General features: G+C 41.7%; 1 protein-coding gene across 12 annotated transcripts in view; it reads right to left on the bottom strand.

Moving 5' to 3' along the window:
* Positions 1-12,051, bottom strand: part of ZBTB44 (zinc finger and BTB domain containing 44) — a 44,506-nt gene that overhangs the window by 20,430 nt on the left and 12,025 nt on the right. For 11 of the 12 annotated variants that reach the window (XR_008749897.1, XR_008749898.1, XR_008749894.1 and 8 more), the window contains exon 2: positions 4,083-5,152. Coding sequence is in view for 6 of the 12 variants with exons in the window: in XM_055819316.1 (XP_055675291.1) it covers positions 4,083-5,100 (1,018 nt within the window). In the remaining 6 variants the exon portion in view is untranslated. Of the gene's footprint in view, positions 1-4,082; positions 5,153-12,051 lie in introns of those variants that run through there. The other variant, XM_055819319.1, reaches the window with a different exon arrangement.

The raw sequence follows: 12,051 nt of genomic DNA, 5'->3' as shown, positions 1-12,051 counted from the left end.
GCACTGACATTCAAACAACTGTAGCTCAAGTGCATTTTGGAAGCAGAATCTAAGCAGCACTAAAGCAAAGCTACGACTTCGTTCACCTGATGTGCTGTTGCTCAGATGGGCCTCCCTCATCACCCCTTGGAGTTTGGCATTAAGTCCTTGTTTAGGTGTATTACGCAAGGTTATTGTGGCCTGATGTCACCCTAACAGGGAGGGAAGATGGTGGTACGGTACTAAAACAATTGTAAGAACCGGTACCCCCACCTCACGCCAACTATACCCCCTCGATAAAAAAAAATAAAAATCCTCTTGGTTTGGTTATGATTATGTAGATAAATGATAAACCCTGCCCTGCTTTGTCTTTAAGCTGAGCGCAGAGAGCCGACTGGATCACCTCGCATTCCTCCTCTTCCTCTGATGATGTCTATAGGTGCAATGGGAGGTGACAAAAACGAATGGTTGAACTCCGCCAAATTTCCAAAGGATCAGAATTGCTGTTGTTCCTCTCCAACACAGGGGCTCCTAAATCATTACGTATGCACGATTAGTAGCGTGAAAGTCACTTGGAAGTTGTAATTCCATCTCGCCTCCCTCTCCCTCTGTTGAGGCTGCACACGAAGCACCGCTTGAACTTTTCTGAACAGTCAAGCAGGCTTTGGGTCTCTACCACTGAATCCACATGAGATGAGAACAGATGGGGGAAGCTATCTCCCTCTACACCTACATCTTGAGAACAAGAGAAGCTTAGGACAGTGCTAGGAGCCACTCTTACTGCTATGGTAAAAAGAATTGTGCTTTCTGAGAGAGTGGTACATGAGCAACTGGAATTTGGGAACCCCCTTCTAAAGCTCACTAGGAAAATCAAGTATCACTAGGTCTACAATGACAAGTGTCAGACAAAATGGAAAACCAAAGAGAAGGAACAAAGACATGGAAAGTAAAGCAGAAAATGTGCATATTTTGTCAAAAAGAACGAGAGTAGTGTCTCCAAAAAAGGCTGCCCCATAAAGGTCAGTGTGTTCTACAAAACCTTGCTGAAGTGCAAGATTATTGTCTTAACGCAACCCCACGTTCTGGGGCCAGTGATGGCAAGAAACTTGCACCTCCAGCAGTTTAAAAATGACACTAAGAGAATCAAAACTTTTGATTTTGTTACGAGCTGACAAATTACATTTGGGAAATTCAGCAACTAAGCAATCCATAAAGTTACAAAAGTTAATTCTGTTTTGATTTATTCTTCTTTTTCATGAAATACTTAACTGAAAGTCTACTGAAAAATAAGCCAAATTGCTCTTCTTAGGTTTAATTTTATGCCTTCACCTCTCAAATGGAAACAGTGTTAATGAGTTATGAAAATATCTCCTCAGACATAGCTATTGTTGTAACCATAATGACTTATTTATCAAGGCCCTGCTTCACGTCTCCTTCCGTATTATAAAGTGCTTCCAAATATAATAAATTGCAAATGAACAATTCTTGAAATTGCCCAAAGAGTGAATAAGAGCTTTTTGCAGTATCAGAAAGAGAGGCAGGAATGCTTTTATAAATGCACTATAAAACACTGAGATAAATATATGCAATTACACAAGGAAAATATGTTCAGGGAAGAGAAAGCTGCATTTTTAACATATCTTGCTGCCTCCATTTGCTGTTCTTATATTACTGCATAAGGCAATACATTTTGGGGAGGTAAAAAGTGCTTTCTAGCTACAAAGCCTGCCTTATCATATATTAGGTACATGTGAACTGTGCTCAAAAGCAAGAGCACTGCTTCTCTTTACAGCAAAATGTGAATAAAAACTATTCTGAGGATAGTTAACAATGTTATGCGAAGACTGCTAAATATTCAGTCAAACATATTCAAAGAGAAAGAACAGATTTGCACTTTGAAGACTCTGGCCTAGCACGTTTTTCTTCTCCCTGTAGCCATTTGAAGGAAGAACATGCTGTACTAACATCCTCAATAACAGACATTTAACTTTAAACTTTATAATCACTAAAGCCTAAGATCCTCTGCCCCATGCCGTACAAATGGTCAGGTACGTGACCTCAGTGGTACAAAACCCAGAACAGGAAACGGGAAACTTTCCCCAAAATGGCTTCAAAAAGAGATACCTTTTGAAGACAGATGTGCACAGTTGCTTGTCAACAGAAATCATTTCAGGAAACTGGCTGAAGCAAGAACAAAAGTCAGTAAGGTGCCTGGCTACTGGAGCACATTACAAAGTATTTTTTATTAACGCTAAGACTCTCTTAGGAAAGGAGATTTTATAGCATCCAGCGGCACCTCTCTCTCTCCAATCCAGTCCTAGTCTCACATTCTCATGCCCCAATTCATTCACGCCACTTTTGAGTATGAAATTTTTCTGTATTTCTAACTACAGGAGAGGTCCTCCAAAACCTTCCGTAGATCATATACTACTCATCTGTAACCCAGAGTTTACACCCAGTTTGTTCTTTTAAGCTGCTTGCATACAGTGTTTATAGTTGGTAAAACTCCCTCCTTTCACTTGATACGCTATTTCTAACTTCCTCTAATCACTATTTCTACTTGTTCTATTTTGTCTGTGACAGTACAATTAGATCGATGACACAATTTGCATCTCTTTCTACATAGCCCTGGCAAGGGCCTTCCAAAGTTCCTATTATAATGAGTTAAAAACTGACTCAAACTAAACCTGTTCTTGAACAAGGACCACTTTTCCTGGAGACTACCCAGCAAACAAATTGTTTCTTTTAGTTTTGAATCTACACACTATTTTTGGCAAACTACACTTAAACATTTACATTTAAACTGATAGCAAGTCTGCTTCTCAGAAAAGGTAAACAGCCTTGTCTCCAGTAAATCTATCATTTTTGCTTGGAAAAAGCATTGCCAATCTAAAATACCAACAAACGAGCTGTAAGAACTGATGAGCAAAACCAACAACATAAAGTCTTGAAGGATGGGATAAATGGAAAATATTTTCATTTCTTTTTATTACCTGAATAGTTTAAGAACACTGATGATATATTGAAGTCCTGGAATGGTCTGACTGATCTAACGCTCGCTGTCTTCAGAGAAGGCACAGTGTTATGCTGACCAAACAAAACAAATAATGCAGGCTACTAGGCTACATTTATTTACTTTGTTGTGTAGTTTATTTATTTAATTAACTGAAGCAGCCTTTCATGTATACATTATTTGAATGAAGCAGACCAATACATCTGCCACCCTTACACTCTTCAAACAAAACAGGCTTTATTAAAAATCTTTCAATAAACTCTACCGAGTACAGGTCAAGCCACTTAACCGAAAGCAAAATAGCTGACTCAGGCAAAATTTTGGCAATTACACTAGAAATATTGCAAACTCTCTATCTTCTGACTTACTAAAAGCCATTCAATGCATTCTGCACAAAGAGGAAAACAGGGATTGTTACAGTAACCTTTAAGTATCAGCTATTATTAAACAACAGCCTGCTCGAAGAACCCAAAACGGGCTTCAAATTGTCTTTCATGGAAAAAAGGTTTCTCTCAGCAGTTGGCAGTGTTTGAAGAAGCAACTTGAGAACCAAATCCCACAGAAATGGAAAGATTCTCAATATTATGACTGTGTGGTTTTGTTTTCGTCTGGGCCATTAAGATGAGAGTGTTCCACCACTTATTTTGCAAATCTTCTTACAAAGGCTCTCTGTCATGATTATACAAGGTTTTAAGTCTGGGGCAAAGTACCATTCTATCCCTCTGTGGCTACAGCCACAAGTTTTTTAGATTTGGTGTCGCAGCTCAGCTGAGATCATGCACTTTGACATGAAGGAAAACAGAATTATTTTCGCCAGCCAAGCAACTAGAGGTAAAAAGGGTTATCGATCTCTGCTGAAGAAGGAGGTCTACCAACAGGCTTACCTTTCCTAGCTGCCTTCTGCAAAGTTACTTAGAAGAGCTCCAAGTCTCATCCCCCATTGGGGTTTACATGCAGCGTTCCATAAACCAGGAGAAAAAAGGCTGTTTCTCAAAAGTAAAGCATGACAAAACAGGCAGATCCCCTCCACTAAAATCACAGTGCACACATGCCTATTTGAACATGTATCCAATGCCCGAAACGGTCATACCTATAGAGGAAGACTGTGGGCTGATCAGGAGATCTTCCTGCACTTGCTCGCTTCCTGGGACCGTCTGCTGATCGCTCAGAGAGCTCTGGGATGCGCTAACAGGCTGCGATACCTCCTCGTGCACCTCCTCGTCACTTAACCTTTCCACTTTGACACGCACGTCTTCCTCAATCACAAGGGGAGAACTGGCTTTTGTGCTCTCACAAGTCATGTAATCTGTAATTCTTCTGTTGGACTCGGAGGGTCCAGGCATTTCCAAAGTCCTAGAGTTCTCCGCCTGCTTCACCTTCTCAGACTGAAGTCTTCGATCAATTCCAAAAGGAAAAGTCCAGGGAAAAGCTAAGGATGAGTCCACGGGCTGATTTCTGGACTCTGGGTAAGAAGTTGAAGGATTCAGCACTTGGGGGGAACTTGTCTGTGTGTTACACTTAAGGGGGCTCTCGGGAGACATAACAATGTAGCTTTTGCGCTTTCTTCGTGACTCTCGGCAAACAGGAATGGTTCTTTCCACTACGCTGCACTCAGAAGAAACTGGAGAAAGGCTGCCATCCCGAGAAGTAAAATTGCAGTTTGCGCTGTTCTCCTGTCCTGCATCCAGCACCTTCTCTTGCTGGCTGTTGGGCGTGTTCCATAAAATGCTGGACTTCATGAATTCCGAGCACGTGCTAGCAACGCTGAACATCTGCATGTAGCTGGCTGCAGCCAACACATCGATAATGTTTTCTGTATTAATAGATAGTGTTGCTGTGTAAGCATATTCCAGGAGCGGTATAAAACCAGTCACTGTCACATGGTGCAGGTCTAACACGCTCTTGCTCTCGTCTTCTGCTTGGCCGACGAGCTTGGAACGGAAGAAGTCGCTGCAGGCTGCCAAAACCACCTTGTGCGCCCTGAAGATTTTGTCCTGGACGCGGATGGTGATATCACAAAAATGTCCATCGTTACGAAGCATGTTCAGCTTTCCCAGCATCTCCTGACTGTGAGCAGGGGAATTATGAGTGAATGTTTTAACACCCATTTTTTCACCTTTATGCTAGCGTTCTTTCCACATATGAGAGATCACAGGTACCCTAGAACAAAGAGGAAAACTGTCATTTTCATCTCTGAAAGCAAAAGTGAAGTGGCTTCACTGATATAAGACTCTGTATGAAGAAAATCCAGCCTAGTTCTCTAGGGTCAGGTTTTTCCTCGGATTCAGACTGTGCAATGGACTAACTCTACAGAATGCCATTACCTACCTGTACTTTTCAAAAACGCAGATCAAATTATTTGCAATTTATCACTAATATCATCTTCCACATTTCTGGTACTGCCCACTCAAAACAAATTCCTAACACAGCTTAGGGAAAAACAGATGTTGTAATACTGAAAAGAAAGCATTTTTAAAACTATCATCTGTGTGAGAAACCTGTATTTTTATTTTCTGGGCCCATGAAACTATTGTTTACGGTTCTTAAACCTGACAGGCTTTGTCAAACGTTTCTTTTAAGTGGAAAAGTTGTTAGCTCAGGTCCACTACAAGTGTGCAGGAGCAAGCAAATCTCCCAGACAAGGTATTTAATACCAGAAAAGCTTTAGAGAAACTACAGCATGAATTTCCAAAGGACAGAGTTCAAGCTAGTAAACATAAAATAAGAGTTGCCAATAGCTCTGCTTTCCTGCTGTAGCGCAGGTACTGATTGCCTAAAGCTGCTTTTAATAAATAGCTTTGGACAAGGATGAGAAGTTATTGAAAATTCCTTCAAAAACACAATGGATTATAAACCTCAAAGGAAAGTTTAAGTTTACATCAAATACACATAAACTGATTTTATATATGCGATAAGTAATATGAGGAGGGCAACTTCTTTCTTCTGAAAAGTACAAAACTGCCCTCTTGGGGACCAGTTCTCTTCTGTGTGGGAGCAGATGCGTGGTTTGTGTGCAAGGCCCTGAAGGAGGAGAAAGGGGTGCATGCCCCACATTGCAGGTTTTAAGGCTGCAGCAGTATCTGAAAAATAAATGCCTCTGATTTGAGGAGGATGAAGCTGATCCATGACTCGATCTCTCTGCAATACACAGAGGAAAGATGCCGTGCCAAGCCAAGTGCAATATGCCCAGACGTCCTCGGCCCCCGCAGTGGAACTTCTCTGGCCACCAAGGCTGTCTCTATTTGCAGAGAGCGGAGCATCTCTGAACGAGGAAAATCAGCTCCTGGGTTCTCTCCAATTATTTCTGAATTATTTCACTGTAAAGGAAACATAAGCCACCACGTTTCACCTTCTTAAGCCCTCCCCAAGGTTCCATGAAAAGTCTTCTGTGTTCCACATGACTCACACAATTAACATGATATAGAAACATCATCTCAGTGAAGTTGGTGGTTAAACATCAGCAACATAATTGGATCTGATTATTTCCCGGAGTCAGCCAGCTTCTTCACATCATCCTTCTCCTTTCCCTTAAATGTATGCAAAAACATACCACGCTTGCAAATTGCTCATGTGGAACTTCACAGATACAAAGAGCACTGCAAGTTTGGAACAACTTACCACAAATCTCACAAGTCTTAGCACATATTTAAATGGCAGCTGTCAGAGCCCACCTTGTTCTACAGACATTTACACTTGGCTTCTTCTTTTTCCTACAATTTCACTTTGTCTGAAAGGCTTTGCAGTATCAAGAGGAAAAATATCTGTTTGAGAGAACAGATTAACTAACACTTAACAACATATATGAAGTCTGAGTGAAACTATAATGGCCATTTGGATTTAAAATGAAATTTCACACTACTGCAGAGGAAGAAGTTAAGCACAAGCAAAACATTCCCTTCACTGAAAGAAAACATATCGACCTCAAGAGGCATCTGAAGATCCAGACTGTTTGTTCTCCAGCATGAATCAAATGAAAAGCATATTTAATTGATCTCAGACCAAAACGCGACAGTAAAATCTTGTAACAGTGCATTCTAAAATGGCCTTGGGATACCCTTCCTTCTGAATTCCCAGTTGCTGCAGCACTTCCTTGGCACATCGGAAGTCCAGAAGTACTTCTGTTCAGCAACGGGCTACAAAAAGAATAATACATTTGCAAGAACTATCAGCGGTGTGCCTGGTATTTAGGAACGGTACCAATACATAATTATAAACATGGAGAAAAACCTAAGCAAGCGATCCCCCCAATTCTTACGCACCCAGAAGGCTAACCTATTTTCCTTCTCTGTTCATCTGAACGAGTAACACTGAGCCCTTCAGTCTCTTAAGTGGGAGCGCTCTATTCTGCTACCCTGCTCCGAACCATTCCTTGTCTTGCTTCCCCCTTCCTGCCCGCCTCTCCCCTTCTGGCTTCCTTTCCCCTCTCCTTTCATCTTTTGCTTCCTTGACCTTGATCTGGTTACAGAAGTTAAAATAAAATAGCGGAAGTCAGTGATGTGCAATAAATTGATTTAAATTTATTACAGGAGCGGCGTGCCTGCCATGAATGTACGGTATTGCTCTGTTAAGTCACTTCTGCAAAATGACCTTCCCCCTCACTGCACTGACACCACCACTGAAACAAGTGGTTCCTACACAGGCTTCAGCGTGGACAAAGGATGTATGCATATGCACGCTATTTTCAGAAAAATCAAAAGGGGTGGGCTGAGGAGGGGGAACAGTATCAGTTCGTTACAGTTAATGAGGTAGTAAAAACGTCAAATATTTTTAGAAGGCAATTTAAACAATATGAAAATATTTTCCGCATGAAAAGCATGAGCATGCTAAAGCTCAGCCAGGTTATAAAATGGTTCAATTCTCTTTGTTAATCTTTCAGTGGCACGGGGCGCTTTTATAGCTACACTAAGTCACAGTGATGAAAGAGGGTAAAGGGCTGCAAGACAACAACTTCACCTCAAGTCGAACATCTCTAGATCGTCACCATTTCAAAATGACATTTTGTCACATCTTATTAGCTACCGATTGTTAAGCAGTCCACGGCAGCAGTCATTAGACCATAAAGGTATAGGGCGCTACATTCAGGAGTGATTAAAGAGCCATAAACTAGAACTAAATATACACTGTAACTTGGGAGCGTTTGGGGTGGGGAGATCAAGGTGCGCACATAAACTAAGCAATAAGTGGGTTGGAGCTGGAAAAGTTGTTCATCTTTGAGCCACAAACCATCAGCGATTCTCTAAGCAGGGACTGGGGCTGGTATCATCAAAGGAACGGTGGTTGCCTTTTCCTTCCCAGCTGCTGCCGGCACGGCTCCTCCTCCCCACATCCCCCCGCATATCCTGGCCCACAAAGTACTGGAGTATTTCAAAGTTCACGAGAAACACGTTGAAATGTAAAGACACTTCCAAAAGTTTTAAAAATATTCTCAGCATGACATTTCAGCCTGTATTTAATGGGCTGTACTCAACTTTGCCACAGAGACTTACAGTTCTGAGACAAGTTTTTTTCCAGTGTGCATTCCTGCGCTGGAAACATGGGGGGATTCGCCACCAAAGCACGGGTCTCCGGAGAAGGTGACAATTCGGATGCAAGCACTTCAGGGCTTCCAGAGCAAAAAGAATTTTCTTCACTATTAGCCAAAAGCAGCCTGAAGGTAAGTACTACTGTATCAAAGCCTTACAACTCTGTACAACAAAACCATACAACTAATAAAAAAATTAGGTTTTTGTTTTGTTTGTTTGGGTTTTTTAATCCTAGGAACACTAATGTAGACCTGACCTTTAAGTAGTTCCAAGTAACTTAGCTCCTTTTTACTGTTTCAAGGCTACTGAAAAACAAGTTTTAGCAAGAGTTAGCAATTCACATACACTGTTTTGGGCCAATGATTAAACACATGTCAAGTTTCTGTGCTTAGAATCAGTACGAGTGTGCACCACATTGTCTAAATGGAAAAGCAACTGTAACAGAATTGAAAAATATTTCTTAATACTGCCTACTTGTACCTACCAAAAACTTCGCTTCTTATTCACCTACCGCCTCATATTATGGCTCAAATCACTGGTTTGGAAACATGGTATCTAAAATAATCTTGGGTTTTTTTTTTCTTTGGAAGAGTCCGTGAAACAAACTCATAGAGCTGTCTGCATTCAGTCTCTCAGTGAGCTACATCATTTTACAACAGGAGTAATTTTTTAGCACTGCAAAACTACCACTCCACCCCTCTGTATCCTGATCCGTGGCAACTTACAAAATAGCATGAAAACACCGACGTTTCTGAACACTAAAACCAACAGACTTCAACGCATAAATACCAGGTCAGCTTCAGTGCCCAAAAACCTTAGGAAACTGCCACCCTACTGCTCAGGTATGATCACCTGTGAGGCCACAGTGTAAATCAGATCACTAGTTACCTTCTGAGTTTTGGCATTTGTTTTTAACCCAAACCACTCCTCAGGCACTGGCTACAGCACTGTCCCACGAACAGCAGTAGCAGCCCAGACACAGACAAATCCTCTTATGGGGATAAATGCATGACCTGGACCACCTTACCTCTGTCACCTTCTCAGTGTGCTACACAGGTACCAGCACCCTTTGCTCCCTCAAACTAGCTAGTTAGTATCGTTAACTTTATAACTTAATTACAACAACAGCTCTTAGCGTGTACTTAACTCTTGAGTTTGTTACTTTTATTTCAGACCTGAAACACTCATGTATCTAAACACACATCTGTTTCCCCCAACACCAGCTGGCCTAATAAAAGGTACTATCTCCCACCACAAATCTTGCCTTGCTTTACTTGACAAAAAAACTGCTGGCGGGAGCTGCCACACCATTCTCATTTCAAACGAGTCAACAGCACTTGCTAAACTTTGCTTTAAAGCGTATTTTAAGTCAGGCCAGTAAACCTAGTCTGAGCTCAGCCCACCACTGGCAAGTCTGATGGTATTTATGAAAACAGGGAAGGCAAACACAAGGTTTCTGTGCTCAAAATTACGTCAATGTGCAGTATTCACTTCGGTGTACTGGAATCTGTGGAATGCAAACCTGTAACCTTTAGCTGCAGTGGGTGACTGGACCGGGGAAATGAACCATCCAGATAAGTATGCAGTGTTTCAGAACTTCAATTTCCTCTAGGACAGCATACTTCAAACTGTAAGTGCACAAAGGAGCTAGTGTTAAGTTAGCTGCTTCATAAACACCGTTATGTTAAAACCTGAAATAGATGCTGAGCTGCAGTCTGTAAACGAAGGCTGAGGTGATACTATACCCTGCAAAAAACAGGAGAGCATTCAGTACCGGGGCTGCCCTGGTCCTTGGCCTCTCAGTTTGGGAACCAGACTTCTATTCTCCAAACCACTCCCACTGAAATACCTCAAGACACTGAAATTGTTCCTGTGTCCTTTTCCTCCCAGCTTCAAGAAGAGGACAATTTTCAGGCATTTTCTATTTTTAAGGAGCTGGGGGGTGGGGGAGTTGCTCTTGGACAAGGCTCTTGAGCTGCACACTGGACAGCCCTGTGGGAAGACCTCTGTCTGCCCAGCAATGAATTGCTGATGGTGAGATAAGTTAACTCCGGCGAGCTGCACTTGGGAGCTTTAATGGTAGAGCAATTTCACACAGTAAGCTGAGGACTACAATCCATCTATTTACTGTTAGCAGTAATAGTTCCTTTCACACTAGCAGGCATATAACAGAGCGTGTTGTGCTTTTCCTATGTACTCCACAAGTGCTGCATTTGATAAGGCCACTTATTTTGTAAAAATTGGGGTTTTGGCACACCACTTTTGACAAGTTCACATGCCAGAACTTTTGAGGCTGTTGACTCTATCTACCATTAGTGTCACTCACAAGAAGTTTTTGTTACCTTCTTTGTACTTGCACACAAGCTTGTACCCATGTTCACCACTTTATTTTTTTTCCCCCAAAAGCACTTTCCAAGGATGCTGCAGTGGCAAACTGCTTCACAAGCAGCCACCTCTTCCTCTGAAAAACCCCAGGCAAACAGACTTTCCAAAAGATCATCTTCCTAAATTTTAGGTACAAGCCACCAGAAGGGTGGCAGGCAGTATTTCAAAACTAGCGTTAAGCTTCACAGAGGCAGACTAAAACACCATCAGGAAGCAGCCATGGTTCAAATGTGTAAGTGCACACAAATAACGCTAACTGATCCAGGTCTGTGTGAACAGCCTACATAATTTTCAGATGAAAGATGAACTCCGTGCACCCAGGTCTCAACTGTTTACCACTCGTGGAAACTGTGTTGTAGCAATAAGCTCCCCCCTGCAATCTTAAATGAATTTGTAAGCGTTTAGCTAAGCTCCTTGTGAGTGCTGTAAGGGCTGTGGTTTACAAAGTCAAAGCACCAGGGCTGCAACTCTTCACAAAAATTGCTGAAAAAATTTGCACATCTGAAAATCCTGAACTATGCCATGGTCCATGATGACTTGCTTGGTACCAACTAAGGCAAACCTTGACAGGACAGGAAATGGAGGCAGGTGCAAAAGCACATATTATTTCTTTACTCCAAGTCCTCTGACAGAGCAGGAATAGCATTTACCTGCAAGGGACAAGGAGAAAAAGCATCCCACACCTCCTCTTCCAAAATAATTACTCGGGAACATGAAAGGCCCACAGTGTCCATGAAATACCTGTTTCATATTCCTAACACATCCCAAGTTTCTCCAAAATTAAACCCTTTGACAACAGAAAGCAAAAGCTTTAACTGTAACATGCCACGAGATGAAAGAAGATGTGTGAAGGCATGGCAAAGTCCTAGATCACAGTTACAGCACCGACTCACATTATCATTGCTACTGAAAGCATTAATCTTTAATGTGGATAGGAAAAGAATTACTCAGATGACGGAAAAGTGGATTTGCATGATGCAAATCTGGTAGGTGTATTTTAATCCTCGGAGCTGGTGAAAGCATTGAGACAAGGAGTAGGGTGCCAAAACCAGCAATTTATTCTACAAATGATTTTATTGTAAATTGAGATGGGAGGTCAGCTGCAACAGAATACTTCTGAAAGGATAAAATTAGAAAACATTTACATATACA

This window comes from Falco peregrinus, chromosome 15 (genome assembly GCF_023634155.1).
Source record: "Falco peregrinus isolate bFalPer1 chromosome 15, bFalPer1.pri, whole genome shotgun sequence".
In the NCBI taxonomy this organism is placed as follows: Eukaryota; Metazoa; Chordata; class Aves; order Falconiformes; family Falconidae; genus Falco; species Falco peregrinus.
The sequence above is the reverse complement of the archived record's forward strand: the minus strand, read 5'-3'. Positions and strand labels throughout refer to the sequence as shown.